Source organism: Heterocephalus glaber, unplaced genomic scaffold, assembly GCF_053883595.1.
Source record: "Heterocephalus glaber isolate CG9 unplaced genomic scaffold, H.glaber_assembly_v1.0 deba00001538, whole genome shotgun sequence".
Classification (NCBI taxonomy): Eukaryota; Metazoa; Chordata; class Mammalia; order Rodentia; family Bathyergidae; genus Heterocephalus; species Heterocephalus glaber.
Genome location: NW_028258333.1, coordinates 23,983,075 through 24,000,810, shown reverse-complemented (window position 1 = coordinate 24,000,810; position 17,736 = coordinate 23,983,075). Strand labels below are relative to the sequence as shown.

The window sequence follows — 17,736 nt, the reverse complement described above, 5'->3', positions numbered from 1 at the left end:
AGCACACCATCATTTCTGTAGTGTTCTACTAATCAAACCACTATGGAGCTGGGAAGAATGTCAAGTAATGTGTGGCCATCTTTAATCTATCACTTATATGTCAACATTTTTAATGAGCATTATTACAAATAGGGGCAGATGAAGTACCTTGTAAGATTCTTTTGTGAAAAAGCTTTTATTTAAAAATTTGAAAACCCCAAGAATAAATTCTCTGACAAATCAGAAAACTCCTTAGAGTAGCAATTTTTTCTCTGTGCTTCAAAGCATCTTCTTCAACTACATACCCCTACAGACACACACACACACACACACACACACATTTTCAGGCATTTCTCCATGACCTGATCTGAATGTGGACTAAAAATTTAAGTATTCATCATTGAGCTTTTGGATTGTCCCATTCCAGACAAGGTATTTTTCAAAAGGTGTATGTTAACAACCCTCTATTTCCTGACCTCCTCACACACAAGAAGACTAATAAATGAATGAGGCATTCACCTCTACAGCGATACTGTCTCAGGCTGTCTGCATACCTTTAACCAGCCACTTGGCTAACTCACTGATTATTAAATGTAGAAGGGCTCACAGTTGCCTGAAATAGTCATATAAATCAACTTTTCTCAAGCTGACTCAAGACTTGTAATACTTGTTCTAATAATCACATAAAGAAGTATTTACACTTAGATGCCACTTTCATGTGGTCATGAAGCTGAACTCTTGTTTTTAAGGGGACAGAAGACAAGGAATCTTTCAAAGAATACCTATTAATACCTACTAAGGTCTGAAGCAATATGATTGACTACCTAAGATTAAATGGGATTAGTGTATTAGAGATTAGAATGTTTAATATAATGTTTAATACACTGTATTAGTTTGGTATTGTGTGAGTATATGAAAATGTGAATTTTGTCCTGATTTTCAAGTCTAGCCCAATTTTAGACAGTCTATTTGATAGACGAAAGAGCTGCCAGCTATTCCCAATATCCCAGATTCAATGAAAGTTATAGATCCTCTCTACAGAAAAATGTACCTGACTGTAAACAAATTATGCTGTGTAGGCATTACGCTTTGAGACATTTTGCAGATAACCTGGACTAAATTAAAAGCCTCCATGATAAAGATATCTCAAAACTTTGGTAACCAAAAGTTCCATTAATTTCATGGTACCAAGCACTAATAGCACTAAGTTCAAAATTGAAATCCTTGTGTATCTTGTCAATCTTCTGTAGAAAAAATATTCTTTATGAAACTCTCTAGAGTGAGACAGATCATCTCAAACATGAAAAGGCCTACATATGTTGTGGGTAACAGTGAAAACATTATCTTTGTGCTAAATTTGCCTCTCTTTGCCCTTACATCAGAGCAGACTCCGCCAAGACCACTACGATTGAGGTTTTTGTTCCTCTCTGCCCTAATCCTCACTGCAACTTTTGGCTGTCCAAGACGAATACTTCCATATGGTTCAATGTTTATGTAAAGATGGGGGAAAGTGAGAGGTTTTCAGTAAATTTTATCCACAAAGTAATAAATTTATAAATTCTAAGCAGCTGGAACAAAATATTGGTCTGTAATTGATTCCAAAAGAAGTGCATTTCAAAAGGAATAGGAAACTTGGACACTCTTAGTTACTGATGTTTAGAGACTTTGGGTGTCTTTGCACAATCCTTCTCAGCTGTGACCTTAGGCAGACTGCTGAACACCTTTTGCCTCATCTGTAAAATGGGTTTAGCAATTTTACCTACTCATCAAGTTTTTTGCAGGTTAAATCAGCTAATACAAATAAAGAGCTTAGTACACATCATACAGCAGGCATTCAGCAGATGGTTCTTCCTATCACCTATAGGCTAAGTCAAAGGGAAGAGGAATGAGATGAAGATAAGGGTGAGAGGGAAACAGGTCAGAGAATAGTGCATGGACAGAAAATGCCCACTGTTACTTCTGAATCTGGAAATAAGGGAGTTGTGTGAGTGGTTGTAAAACACTTGGGGAGTGAGTAGAGGGATGGCAATAGGTCCGACCTGTAGAACCAGGAGCTTTCTGACCTACCTTTTGGGTTATCATTCACTTTTATAATTACTTAACCAAAACAAAGAGAGCAGGAAGGCAGAAGGGCAAATCCTGAGACTACTTAGCATGCAAACATGACCCAAGTCTGTGTGAAACCAGTCCACAGAGTTTCATCTTACTGACTTTTTTAAAAATTCTGGTGCTGGGGATTGAACCCAGGGTCTTTGCACTAAGCTACATCCTCAGCCCATTCATTCATTCATTCATTCATTCATTCATTCATTATTTTGGGGCAGAGTCTCACTAAGTTGCTAAGTTACCCAGGCTGGGCTCAAACTTGAGATCCTCCTGCCTTGGGCTTCCAGAGTACTAGGATTACAGATCTAAGCCACCAGGCCCAGCGTTGACTCTTTATTATTTTGGACAAATTGCCAACTTTTGATCACTTTTCTAGTCACAAAAGGATCTCACAGAATGATTTTTAATGTCTTCTATTCTGTAACACTTACATTTATAAAATTTCTATACTTTCCTAATACTGCTAAAAATCAGACAGTGATATTATTAGCATTATTTTAAAATAGCAAATATTTAGTGTGTATTTGTGCCAGGCACTATACTAAATGCTCTACACGGAGTACCTTATTCAATCCTTCTGAGGCTGTAAGAGAGAAGTTTAATAACTCTCCCAAGGTGAGCCAGACAGCCAAGGGCAGAACCAGGACTAGAACCCACACTGGTCTCACTTCAAAGCCTGCTCTACTAATGCCTAACCACTACATTCTGCTGTTAAAGATTATCAGACACATATTCCTCTTTCCTTGTATGGCAATGCTTTTGTGTGAACTCAGTCTCATTATTCACAGTTATGTAAACAACTGTTGTGACATTATACAGAAATATTAAGCTTTTGATCTCTATTTCCATGTTGTGTTCCTAGAATTGCTTCAGACAGATGTACATTTCAATGCACATTTTTCACTCTAAGGTTATGGGAATCTGAACAAAACCAGTAATTGTTGAATAAAGCCTCCAAATACCTAAAGTACTTGGTAATAGGCTAAGAATCTGTTTCTTGTTTACTTGTGATACAGTTTAATAGTTGTAGGTAAGAAAATGTAAACACAGTTATAGTGAAGAATACCTATCAATCTTTTAGATGGCTCAATAATGGAAAGGACAAAATCTGTTCATAAAAATGTATTTTTTAATTTTACAAGCATTAAAGGGAAAAAAACCCACCATTCCACCATGTCCCTCCCCCTCATGCAAACAGCTCTCAACTAAGATTCTTCAAATTTTACGTTTTTTCCATTCTGGTTCATTCTTTGCTTCTTCATCATCAGATTCAACTTGGGCAAACATGGTTTTGGGCTGAGTCCTAAAAGAAAAGTTAAAAAAGAGGAGGAAAATTTTAGTCAGCAAGTGTTTATTATATTAGGCTTTTGCTTCTTTCCTCAAAGGAGAATAAATTTGGAGAACTAAGTATATCTCAACTATTAAATATAAATCATTAAACTCCTGACAAAGAAAAGAATAATGGACATTTAATTATGTTCAGGAAGAGAACCAAAGATTCTTTTGAAGGTTTTCCCTCTGTGACAGACTGTGTAACACTGTTCTTCCCTTAAATAAAACATAGATTCAAATTCAGTGGAACCTTACACATCATAATTACCCTTCATCTCCACCTAGGCAAGCAGGGATCATTTGGAAGAACAAGTTGAACCTATATAGTTTTTATTTATAGTTCTTTGAGTTGTTCCTAGACTTAAGTAATCCAAATACACAGGATTATGGTACATATAGTAGAAGAATTTATTAGTTTTCTTATCTAGTGAGTTTAAAATTAGAGCTAACATATATACTAACACAATCCAGTAAAACAAAACAAATAAACATTCTCTTCCCCTCCCTCCATGCCCAGACCATTACATGAAAATGCCAAGCATTTTAGGATAAATCACTGAATGTGGCTGTAACACTGTCATATAGTATCATTGCTGAAATACTGCCACAGTATATCAAGCAGTCTTCTCATGAGAACCTTCTGTGCTTTATAAACATACCTGGTTCAATGACACTTCTACATCATTCATACAGAAAATAATTCCAAGAAAATGTCAAATGGTTATAATGTATGTTCCTTTTTGTCATGCTCCTGCCGATTTTTTTCTAAAAACAACTCTGTTGCAAGATGAAGAAACATTGGAGCATAATATCTGAAGAATATATGACAAATCTTGGTATACATCTTCATTTAGAGTTCAATTCACTGTATCATGGTAATTGCAGAATAGTAAAGAAAATGACAATAACAATAATTCCTTTGGCAATGAAAGGGTTAAAATTTTATATTACTTCTGTTTCCTCATCATCTTGGGGAAGAATAAACCATCCACAACTCATGCAGATATTGCCTGACATGAGTCATGTTCCAGAATTCCTTGTGCATTAAATTATTCACAATTCTTGTCTCTCCAGTTACCTCACACATCCAGCTAGAGACCAAGCTATCCCCATACACAATCCAGTTGGTTAAACTTCTTGTTGTCACTGTCATGACATCTACACATAGGTCATAGCTCTAACATTTCAGCAAGCAGCTGCAGCCTTTCTTAGGCCCTGAGTTGCCGAATTACTAGAAAGCAGGACCACTGGCTTTTAAATGTGCTGCGACAAAGCAAATGGGGCTTGTTAAATATTTTATGTTCTGGCAAAGATGCAGGCCACTTATGAAAGTGAAGAAACTTGTTCAGGAACAAATTTTTCTGGCTTTAAAAAAATCTGTTGAGTTAGATATTTAATTTCTAAGGGAAAAAAGGAACATGATCTTCTACAGATATCTGGCAATGTTTCATAAGACACCAGATCACCAGTGTTGTAATGAGACTTAAGTACTAAGAAGCTCCAATGCTGCTCTTTGGATATAAAAAAAAAAAAAAAAAGAAGAAAAGGAAGGAAAGGAAGGAAGGAAGGAAGGAAGGAAGGAAGGAAGGAAGGAAGGAAGAAATTGAATGGCAGACCACAGGAAAAAAAATCTAGAGTTTTAAAAGGCTATTTTATTTAAGGGGTTACTATTTAAAATTCCACCTACTTCCAAAAGTATTTATAATAGGTTGGTGGCTAACATGAAAGGGCACAGAATCAATGAAACTACTTAATAACAGAAAAGGAGTAACGATTGCAAAGCAGCCTGAGAAAATGTTTTGGTGGGATGGAAATGTTCTAAATCTTGATTGAAGTAGCGATTGCATAGATGTATATATTTGTCAAAACTGGAAATGGATGCATTTTATGTTATATTGTATATAAATTATGCCTCAATAGAGTTGATTGGTAAAGAAAACCTAAATAAAACAGAACAAATGAATAGAAGCTCAAGAACCAAGGAACTGATGGACATGTAAACATAAAACTACTGAATTTCCTAACAGCCAAAATAAAAGAAAAAGGAAAATACTGGTTTTCAAATGAGATTATCTTTTTTCTTTCCTGGCTTGGAAATCAGAGAACTCATTGAGCAAATGTTTTACATGAATGAGGCTTAGACTATCAGTCTAATCACTAGAATACAACAATTTCCTTTGACTTTACCAAGAATTTAAATTTAGGGGAAATCAAATTGACTGGAAAGTGGGCACCTAAAAATCACAAGCCTTCTTGTAAAACTCCAGAAAATAAATTTTAATTTCACTTTTGAACTAATCACTATGGCCATATTATAGGTATGAAATGTCAAATACTGACATCTCAATTTCAAGTCACCATGGTCTCCTTCCTCTCAAATTGTCATAATCAAGAAAAAGAAATTGTCATAATCAAGGCATAAATCTATGTTCAATTTTTTCTCAATGTTTGTTTCCTTCCCTCCCTTCCTTTTTACTCCCTTCCTCCATTCCTTTTTTCTTTCCATTGGCCAGATAGGGAACAACTGAGCTTAGTAGCAATGTTCCTATCAATCCATGGTGTTGGCAAAATTGTATATCCACATGCAATGAATGAAGCTGGATCCTTACCTTATACCATATACAAAAAATTATCTTAAACTGAGACAAAGCTCTAAGGATAAAAAATAAAACTACAAAACTCTTAGAAGAAAACAGAGAAAAAGTTTGATGATATTAGCTTTGACAATAATTTCCAGAATATGACACTAAAACAGACAGCAAAAGAAAAAGTATATAAATTGGATTAGATCAAAATTTAAAACTTCTGCACATCAAAGGAAAATGGAATGGGAGAAAATATTTCCTAGTTATATACCTGATAAGGGATTAATATTCAGAATACATAAAGAACTCCTACAACAACAGCAACAAAAAGAAAAACACAACTCCATTAAAAATGTATGAAGGACTTGAACAGACATTTCTCCAAAGACAGTAAAAGTGCCAACAAACATATAAAATGATGCCCAACATCACTAACCATTAAGGAAATACAGAACAAAACCATAATGAAATAGCATGCCATAACCATTAGGATGGCTACTATTAAAAGTATAGCCAGAACATGCAGAAAAATTGGTACCACTGCACACTGTTCATGGAAATATAAAACAGCACAGCTGCTACAAAGATTCCTCAAAAAATTAAAAATAGAATCACCATGATCCAGTATATCTACTTCTGGATATATACCCAAAAGAATTAAAAGCACAATCTTGAAGGGATATTTCCACACTTGTGCTCATGGCAGCTTTATTCACAATAGCCAAAGGGTAGAAGCAACCCAAATGTTTATTGTGGCATAAATGAATAGGCGAAATGTGGTACATCCATAAATGGAAATCAATCATCGTGAAAAGGGATGAAATTCTAATACACTGCAACATGCAAAAGCTAAAGGACATTTTTCTAAGTGAAGTAAGCCATCCACAAAAAGACAAATACTGTATAATTCCATTTACATAAGGTATCTACAGTAGCCAGACTCACAGAAATAGAAAATAGAATTGTGGGTGCCAGCAACTGTGTGTATATGGATATGGGGGTTGTTGTTTAATGGATATTGTAGAGTAAGTTTTATAGGATGAAGAGTCTTAGAGATCAGGTGTAAAACAATGTAGAAAGATTTAACACTTCTGAACTTCTGAACTTGCTTAAAACAGTTAAGATGGTAAATTTTGTTATGCCTACTTTACCAAAATTAAGCATTTTAAAAAAAAAAACACCACTAGGCTCTTGAGTTTGGAAGTAAGAAAGCATGAAGCCTCTTCCTAGAACACAAAGATACCTTGAAGCACCTCAGTCCCTGACCGGGGCTGTACCTATTGTAATGTTTCTCAAACCACCTGTGACCAGGCCAGTCTTTGTTTTCTTATTTCCAATCCCTTACAGACAAATGTATTTCTAGAAAAAATACAATTAAAAGGCTAATTTTTTTATTAGATTCAACAGGCACATCAAACTGCTGTAAAACTTTCTAAGTAAGCACTTTTCTCAGTTCCTACATCACTCTCATCTGCAATGGTTAGTGGTCCACAGGGGACAGTGCCTATAGGGAGCTCCATCCCTTCCCTAACTTGGAAAAGCAAAGAGAAAGATGGGCTCTGAAACAAGGCTGTGATGTAACGATTTGTCTTCTTAACATAAAGACATGATAGGCTTTTCCTACTGTGGAAAATTTCTTTGATTGTTGAAGTTGGTAATGACCTGAATATATATACATATATATATATACATATATATATACGTATATATATATTTTTTAATAAAGACTTGGTAATGAGTAAAGTCTGAGGTTACACTCTTAGGTCTGTCCTTTAAGGAGTGACCTTTAATTCTTGAGTTAGGCATAAGGAGATGGTAGGAAGTGTGGTCCATAGAAAAAATTTTCTCTCATTCCAATCCATCCTCCCCTCAAAACCAACATTTGTAAAGCACAGCTGAGAACTTTTAATAAGAGATATATCTTGTGTGCTGAATAAAGACTAGGTTCTTTGAAAAAGATTACTCAATTTCAGCCCACTGAACATCTCCATACAGCCTAACCAATGCCAGTGTTTTGTAGGAGCACAGCGAGAGTCATAGCTTTAAACCTTGCAGCTATTCTTTCTTTCTGGCAATTTTAATCTTTGGATTTAATTCTAGTAGTTACTCTTTTGAAAAATTCTAAAAATCCACTCATGGGAAATGTTTTAAAAATTCAATTCAGAAGTATCTGGGACATTTTCATTGGATTTCTTTAGTTACCCCTTTACCAAGACAATGAGGAATAGAGATGATTAGGCAATCTCTAGCAAAGTTAATAGAACTGGGAGATTTCTTTTCTGGGAAGTAGCCTAATTTGCCCTTGGCATAGAAAACTAAGTCAATAATGTCAAGCAAAAGTAAAATGATACATATAGAAAGATAATATATTAAAGAATTTCAAAACATTTAAAGGCTGGCCTAGAGATTCTTGCTTTTAAAGCCAATAAGAAACAATAACAATGAACATCAATAAACAGTCTCAGTTTATTAACTTCATCATTGGCCACAAACACGTATTTCTTTCTGGGTTGCTTGAAGAAATGGAATTTGGGCCCGAGGATTTACTGGTTTTGCCACCTGCTGTGCAAGCGCAAAGACCCAAGTTCGATCCCTGGTACCAAAAAAAAAAAAAAAAGAAATGGAATTTGTACACTGATCTTTACATGGACTTTATTGGGTGCTTGTAAAGGAAGAGTAGAACAGACCAAACCAAATGGACAACAAAGACATGGCAGCAACTCAGAAAATATATACATCCATACATAAAGTAAAAAATATATTCTATCATTTTAGGAAAGCATTTCCATTACCCACTATTGATTAATTGTTTTCTATTAATTAAGTCCTCCAGAATTCTATGCCTTATTTCTCCAGAGACAAGAATTTATCAACTCAGGCTTATAGCTTCTTGGCAGATTAATCTCTCCTGCCCCAAACAAAACTGACTTGAAGAAAATGGAGATAAAGGGAACATTTCATTTAGCCAAATGTATAATCACTGTGGATTCCCAACATGTTAATGGGGATTTGGTAAAACTCACTTGTGAACCATTACAGTATCTACTTTATTGAAATCAGATTTATTCAGACTGTTTTTTAACTGGTTTATGGCATACACTTACCCACTTTATAAGTGTTAATTTAAAACCTAACTTAAAGAGGGGTGATGTGAACCTTGTGTTTTCTAGTTTGATTAACTCATTTGGGGAACAGTAAATATCTTTACTTGACTATATATGTCAGCTTGTTTACTGGAGTTACAAAGGAAACTAGGTTAGATTTCAATATAGTTACTGCTGCCGACCATTTAAAAAACTAATCAGAGAAAGGCAGAAGGGTTTTTGGGGGGGGTGTTTGCTTATTTTGGCTCTAGTAAACTCTGCATTTTCTTGTAGTAAATGTGATTTCATGAAACATGAAGAAGAAACTGAAACAAATGTCTTTCTCAAATCTATAAATTCTGATTAGCTGACACTTCGTGCTGATTCATTTCCCCCCTATTGTTTAAAAAAACTGATTCCCAAGGTTATTTCCAGAAACTGTACGCTACTGAAAAATGACAGAAACTGAGTTCCACTTTTAATGTTTCTATCCAGAGAAATTTTGTGCCAGTGATAGGTAAAGATTCTCTATGCAATCTTCTAAAAAGGCATTTTGGGGGTGTATCATTTATGTGAGAGAAAAGTGTTAGCAAAACCGTTTTTTTTCTCCTCCAAGCTCTAAGTTTTGCCTTCTCTACTCCTTCTCCAGCACGTAGGCTAAAGTGAGGTCATAATTCTTTTTAAATATGAATCCTTTTCTAATTTGATTCATTCAAGAAGCATAAAGTGAGTCCCAGGGTAATAGAACAAGTATGAGGGGAAATCACTTCTATTATTTAATCAACAGCATTCAAGTATAAACCACAAGCTTTTCTGGCTCAGTGCCCATTGTTTATTATGAAAGAAAACCTCAAAGCCAAAGTCAATTACAGCCATGACTTGACAATCTGACACACTTGTTAACCCTGTTATAGAGTGAATATGGCCCAGATGAACTCTGACCCAATCATCACAATTGCAGAATTATTAGGATTAAATAAAAGCCTTGACCAAAAGATTCCACTTGAAATGGTTCCTTCTTTCTGATGAAGAACTAATCAAAGATTTTTTAAAATATGAGGAACACATAAGAAGATAAGAAGCAGTAAGATGTTTCTACATAAAGAATTTTCTATTTTCTTCAGTACATGAATACTTGTTTTGGAAAATGAACACGTATCCGACTCATTAATAGAGCATATTAACTCACAATGCTACATGTGAGAGTTCAAAGACTGTGAAGGTAGAAAAAGGGATATATGTGAAACCTGTGGAAACTAGGAACAGAAAAAAAAAAGGAAAAGAAAAAAACAGAAAGAACCCTATAAAATCACCATTGGCTACCTTATATTATCAAGCAGGTAAACAAGTTAGAATGATGAAAAAAAACACCTTTGAAAAACAGGCTGGAGACAGGCAGGTAATACCAAAGTCGTAATGCCCATTTATAAAATCCATAACTATTTGCCACAATTTCAATTTAAAACATGCATGAAGCCGGACACTGCTGCAGCTCTATGTTCTTTCTTCATAGAAAAGGAAACAGCCCTAGCAAACTCACAGGTGACCAACCCCTCACCTGTGACAGAGCCCTCACCAGGTAATGACAGAACTGAACTAAACCCAGGACTTGTGATTCTTAGTCTGCTGTTCCCTTTGCTATGCCATGCTGCTCACATAATAATCTTTTCAGCTCTACTATTATTCAACTTTTCTAACAACCCCTACTAGTTGCACTGTGATGAAAAACAGTCGACTGCACTAATTAAAAAATCAGAGACTTGGGGTAACCCACTTTCCAGAAGTTATCTTTCTCTCAACAAATTTTTCCTACTCTTAAAAATCAGAGACTTGACTTCAAAGCCAAACAGCTTGCAAACCTCAAACCTGCTACCTGTGGGTTCTTTGTCAAGTTATAAGCTTCATTTTCCTCATCTATAAAATGAGGACAATAATACCACTTACCTTATGAGGCTTCTAAAAGGATAACATTAAAATACACACACACACACACACACACACACACACACACACACACATATATATATCTCCTGACGTAGTATAAATACAAAACTCATTCTTATCAAATAGTTTGCTTTAGATATTAAGTATTTTTCATTTCATAATATAGATGTATTTTCAAAAAGTTATATATAGAATATATTTGGTAAAATGATTCAGATGTTAAACACAAAACTGCTACTTGTGCCAGATATGGTGGTGCACGCCTATAATCCCAGCATTTGGGAAGCTGGGGCAAGAGGATCAATTTTGTGATTAACATATGAATTATTTTACCAAATATAATTCACATTTTAAACACAAAATTGCTACTTGTGCCAGATATAGTGATGTACACCTATAATCCCAGCACTTGGGAAGCTGAGGCAAGAGGATTGCTCTGAGTTCAAGGCCAGCCTGAGCTACATAGTGAGTTCAAGGTCAGCCTGAATTACATAGTGAGACCCTGTCTCAAAAACAAAAAACAAAACAATGAAGGGAATTATTTTGCTATGGAAATAATTCACTACGAATATCTACAACTGAAATAGTCTATAAGTGTAAATTTTTTAAGGGGGAATCATTTTTTGGTTTCTTTTAAATAACTGCTTTTGTATCACTATCAAATGTGCCTAAAATAATCACTGGGGGTACTTCTTAAAATATAGATTCTCAGGCCAGGGATTTAGCTCAGTGCCTACCTCCTGCCTTCACCACCTGCCTCAAAAGTGCAAGGTCCTGAGTTCGATCCCCAGTACCAAAAAAATATATATCAATAGCTATATCTATGTATATACAGATTCTCTGCCCTAATCCCACAGCACTTGAGCTGGTTTGCACTGAAGTCTAGAAGTCTACAACCTTAGCCTCCCTCCTCCATTACATACATAGCCACTGAGATGAGGAAGTTCAGGGAACTATTCAGAGAAACACTGGCTTCTATATAGGAATATGGTGGACAGTGGCAGGCACCTAAATATAACTCAGGGAATAAAAGGTAATTTTCCCCTCTGTGGGTTTATTTCTCCTCTTTATGCTCAGAGTGACCTCTTTAAACTAATTCAATATGACTTTAAATGGATGCTTCATAGATGAGAATGAAATTTTAATACATACATACAATCATACACATCTACAATGTCCTCTATCAGGCAAGACATGCACACTGAAAATTAAATTGACTGAACCAGCAATAATGGCAGCTTACCTGGCAAGAAAAATAGCCGCGGCTGACAGAGCTGTCAGCCTGGCAGGCTGCTGGCCAGGATCCAGGCTCCCACACACATCTATCCCTGTCTGATGTGTAAGCTAATAGCATTCTGGATCCACATCCTGCCCACTTCCCAGCCAGCTCCTTTTCCCTCCCTCTAGCAGCATCTTTTAACAAGAAACTGTAACTAAATCTGCTCATGTGTGGCTGAACAAGAATCCTCTGTGATCCTGCTGTGTTTGAAAACTTTCATAGCTCTTACATTGCTAGTATCTGGAATGAAACTTAAATATTCACCTGATAAATGTAAAGTGTTCCAAGACTCTTCATTATCTCACCAGAGAAACAGGTGATACATGTCATACACAGGCAGATTTGTGGAATGTCTAATTGTGCTTTTCTGGGTTAAAGCAAGATACAGTAAATAAATCTTCATTTCATCACTGACAGAAGTCAATTGCAGTGAAGAAAAACAACCAGACACACATTCTCAATTACAGTGACCTTTATGAAAAGATCCTTTTCAATATTAGCTTCCCTTCAAACACTTTGCCACTTGGCAGAAAACAGTATACCCTAGCAGGTGAACACAGGAGAAATAGCACTGTGATCCTGGCTAACAGATTACATGCCACAGACAGTGCCATGAACCTAGTATGCAATAAATGTAAGGTGACGAAACTGGGTGGAAGGAAAGAGATGGAAGCAAAACACAGCAGCAGGAAGGTGTGTGCTAAAAGCCTGCACAGTCCTCTGGGAAGCTCATTAAATTAGGGATCAAGAGAACAAAAGTTAGTTCTAGTTTCAGCCACTGTCAACTGCAGATCTCTAAGCTGCAGACTCCTTACAAGTAAGGCGTGGAAATGACAATACCCATCCTGCCCACCTTACAGAGCTACTATTAAGCTAGCACATTATTCAGTTATAAACATAAATCACCTACAGTACAGAGAATATTTTTAGGCAATAGTCATCAATGAACAAAAACATTTGGCTTCAATTAACTCATATAAATTTGAAAATGTGGACAAATGACTGCACAAGAAAATATTATTGAGTAGCCTTATAAGAGTTAGAAAATCCAAATAGATTATTTGCCATGAGATAGTATGAGAGAGAGAAATTAAAGAATTACTATTCACCCTCCACTTCACAAAAATATCAGTCTTTAACAGTTTTACAGGTGAATTAAATCAAATCTTTAAAAAAATCAGTAAGTTTAATGGTACTGAAACAGCTTGAAGGCATACATAGAAAATAACATACAAAATTTTTAGGAAGCCAGCCTAACACTGGACATAGAATAAATCACAACCATGTGAGGGTCATATCAAAGATGCTAGAATGGCTCAGAATTAGGAATTCTAGTAATACAATTCATCATATTCACAGATCAAAGTAGAAAAATCATATGATCATAGAGATAAAGAAATTCAATAAAATTTGGGATCTATCTCTGATGTGCATGCCTCTGGCCTTCGTAAACGCATGGAATGCTCTTTCCCTGAGTATCTGCATGTTTCTTCCTCATTTCTCTGCATGGAATGCTCTTTCCCTGAGTATCTGCATGTTTTCCCCTCATTTCATTCAGGTCATAGATCACTTTCATACAGGTTCTACCTTGACCATCACATCTAAAACTGCACCATTTCCTCTTCCTGTCCCCTTATCCCTGTATGAGTTTTCTTCTTACAGTTACTATCATCTCACATTTATAGATTTATACATTGTTTGCTTCTATTAGAATATAAGCTCCAAAATAATAGCTATTATATCTACAATCTAGATACTTGACACATAGTAGGCGTTCAGTAAATCTTTGATGAATGAGTAAATAAAATAAAAAGAGATGGATTCTTCTTTAACCTCTTACATGTATGTTTTCAAAAGTTAACATGTTTCTTTGGGGAAATACCATTAAATTGAAATGTGAATCTGACTTCATCTGTAAAAAGAGAAACTTCATATGGTTTAATCTAATAGAATCACTCTCGTTAAAGTTCAGAATGATAAAAGGATGTACACTATCACTGTTACAATTTACTGTAATTCTGGCAGTGGTTTGGGAAAAGTACTAGACATAAAAATTGGCAAGAAGGAAGTAAACTTATCATTATTTGCATATGATGCAATTTTATACTTATAAACTCCAGAAAATTGAATAAATTTAAAACAATGCAAAAACACAGTAAACAGTTGGATACAAAACTAATGAATATATACATAATACATATATATGTAGCCTCATGCCATTTTCATATACAAAGAAGTTATAAATCCAGATGAAAAAAAGATCCTATTTACAAGAGCACAAAAAGATAAAACAAGTAGAAATAAAGTGACAAGAAAATGTGAAAGATCTACATAGAGAAAATTTAAAATACTATCAAAGGATACAGTGATGTGACTAAATATAAAGATATGCCCTGTTCTTGAATCACTATTATAAAATTATATTTACGTAAGTTAACACATACATGTAACTCAATTCCACTAAAAATAGCACCAATAATTTTTAATGGGGAAGTTATTACATAATTTACAGTAATTCATGGAGACATGTAAGAATAGAAAAATTCTGATATGAAGTATAATAAGAGCAAGCAGCCCTACAACAATGAAAATTGGTGCTGATGATATTCCAATTAACAAAACAGGGATCCTGGAAACTGAAGAAAAAAAAAAACATATGAAAATTGTGTTACTGTGTATAACAAAGGTTTCATTTTCAATTTAATGAGGAAAATTACATTATTCAGCAATGTTACAGCAATTAGCTAACCAATTGAAAAAAATTATATCTGACTACATTAAAATAATTTTTTCACACAGGAAAAATATTAATGGGAGCAAAATAGGAGACATCTCTAAATAGTAGAATGAAGGAACTGAAAGTTAAATGAAAAGGAGACATCTCTCTAAATAGTAGAATGAAGGAACTGAAGATTAAATGAAAAGGAAGCTTTCAAAATTCCATTGTCTACCCTTTGATTAACACAAAGGTATAATATCCTTAATTTAAGAAAAATATTAAGCCAAATATGATGGCACAAGTTTGTAAATCTAGCTACTCTGCAGGCTGAGGTAGAAACCTGAACAATTCAGTGAGTTCCTCTCTCAAAATAAAATAAAAAGGGCTGGGGAATATAGTTTAAAAAAAAAGTCTTACAAAATTGATAAGATGACCAATTAGCCAACAGATAAATGGGCAAAGACATAAACAGAGTTTACAGGGGAAAAGACATACATAGAGTTTACAAGAAAAAAAGGATTTTAACATATGAAAAGATACTCAAAAATTATAAAATATTAGTTAAAAACTGCAGTGAATTACAAATTTTTGACTATCAGATTGGCAAGGATAAAGTTAACATACTCTCTTAGCAAGGATAAGGGAAAAGAGGCAATGAGACATTGAGTAAGTTGGTTAGAAGACTCTTTGGTGGAAAATTTGGTACTATCCAAACAAATTTAAAATGCAAATATCCCTTGACGGCAATTCTATTTCTAGAATGTTTGCACATGTGGGAAAATATGTATGCACAAAGACATTAATTTCAGTATTGTATATGAGAGGTGAAGACTGAAGCAATGTAACTGTCCTTCAAGAGTGTATTGCTTTGGGCCGGAGATTTAGCTCAGTGGTTTTGCCACCTGCTGTGCAAGCACAAGGACCTGAGTTCCATCCCCAGTACCAAAACAAAACAAAAGAGTGGACTGCTTTAGAAAAGTATAATAAATTCATACAATGAAATATATAAAGAAGTCCAAAGAATAAGCTAGATACATGGATGGATCAACCCCAATAAGATGTGTGTTAAGTAAAAAGCAAAACCAAAAGCCAACCTGCAAAACATACTCTATACCCATGTTTTTAAACAATGAATGTAGTTATACACATATCTGTGCATTTATACAGACTCTCTCTGAGAGGATGTATAAGAATCTGTAGCTATTGATATCTCTAAGTAGTAGAATGAAGGAACTGAGGGTTAAATGAAAGGGGAGCTTTCAAATTTCCATTGTACACTTTTGATTATGCTGGACTTTTTTCCTTCTGTATGAATATATTACTTAAAACTCAGATATGAAAATGACATTCTAAATTGATCCTTTATCAAAATAATGTTATCAAAAAAAGATACAAAGTAATGTGTTATCAGATGTTAGAACAAATAACCTGGAAATTCTAAGATCTAGTTCCTGTTCTGGGTTGCAGCAATGGCTTGTTAAACAGCAGATTCTAAAAATTTACCTTCTCAGTATTTCATTTTTTTTATGGTAAGTTAGGTCTTTGACACCTTTCTATATACTATATATATTGCTAATATCAACTGATTATTATTTCAATATTTTTTGAGACATCTAATGATTTTTGTGTGTAAACATGCACATATTTGGAGCAATTAGCCATCAAAATGATATTTACCATGTTTACCGCATTTTAAGCTCTAAATTTGCTTTCTCTTCTTCACTCAGCTTATTCTTGACATATTTCTAAATAGGATTTTTGAAATATAAAAGATTTCTTATAGTTATAGAAGACAACTACTCCATTAAAAACAAAAGTGCTGACACAGACATAATCTATAAGCTTATCTGTCTGCCAATGATGTGTTGATATACATTAGCTTATATACACAAATTCTATATAAATGAAGAGTAAATCCACACCATTTAGCTGGCCAGCCTTAATATGAACCTCTTAGCTGTTGTAATATTATCCAACTCATTGTTCAGAGTTGTTCCATCTGTATTTTTTGGTTATATTTAATACACAATGTGAACAACCACCATTGACATTGCATAGTAAAGTCTGTTCTGCTATAACACACATAGCAGAGGACACAGTGCTCTCTCCAGACCCCTTCAAATCCCTTTAGCGTTTTTGTGCAGTGCCACCTATGTTTGAAGTTCTCGAGATCAGTAGTGACTGGGAATGTTTTTCTCAACCCCATATCCTGCCATTAGCAAAGACCAACAGATAAGAAAGTACAGATACTCTAGCTGCCACTTCCCTGACCAGGAGAACACTGACTATGATCTTCAGTGTTGTGCTTCAGGATTGAGCCACAGTGACCTTCCATGGGACTTGACTTGATACTATACCCTTGCTTGCTTCATTACATTTCTCCAACCTCCTATTGTTTTTCTCCTAGTAAATCATCTTTACATGAGTCCTTGCCTTAGGGCTGTTTCCAAGAAACCCAGGCTAAAATAATGTGCTTCTCTTTTACATGAAATAGCTTCTAATGGCCAGCAGATAGGGGACTGATATAAATACCATAAATTGAGTTGACTCAGGGGATTTTTCCAAGCTCATTAATGCTTTACAAAGTGACCAGAGTCCTGGTTTTCTTATACTTGATATTTTCAAAGAGAAAACTTTAGCGATACATAAAAACATCAAAGAAAAAAATTAAATCTCAAACAATACAGAAATATATGTGTACAAGTTTAT

General features: G+C 34.8%; 1 protein-coding gene across 2 annotated transcripts in view; it reads right to left on the bottom strand.

The window, feature by feature from the left end:
* Positions 1 to 3,196: 3,196 nt before the first annotated feature.
* Wdr70 (WD repeat domain 70) overlaps positions 3,197 to 17,736 on the bottom strand; it is a 327,702-nt gene continuing 313,162 nt past the window's right edge. For both annotated transcript variants that reach the window (XM_004848601.3, XM_013073525.3), the window contains exon 18: positions 3,197 to 3,388. In XM_004848601.3, the coding sequence (XP_004848658.2) occupies positions 3,301 to 3,388 (88 nt within the window). In that variant the 3' untranslated portion in view covers positions 3,197 to 3,300. The remainder of the gene's footprint in view (positions 3,389 to 17,736) is intronic.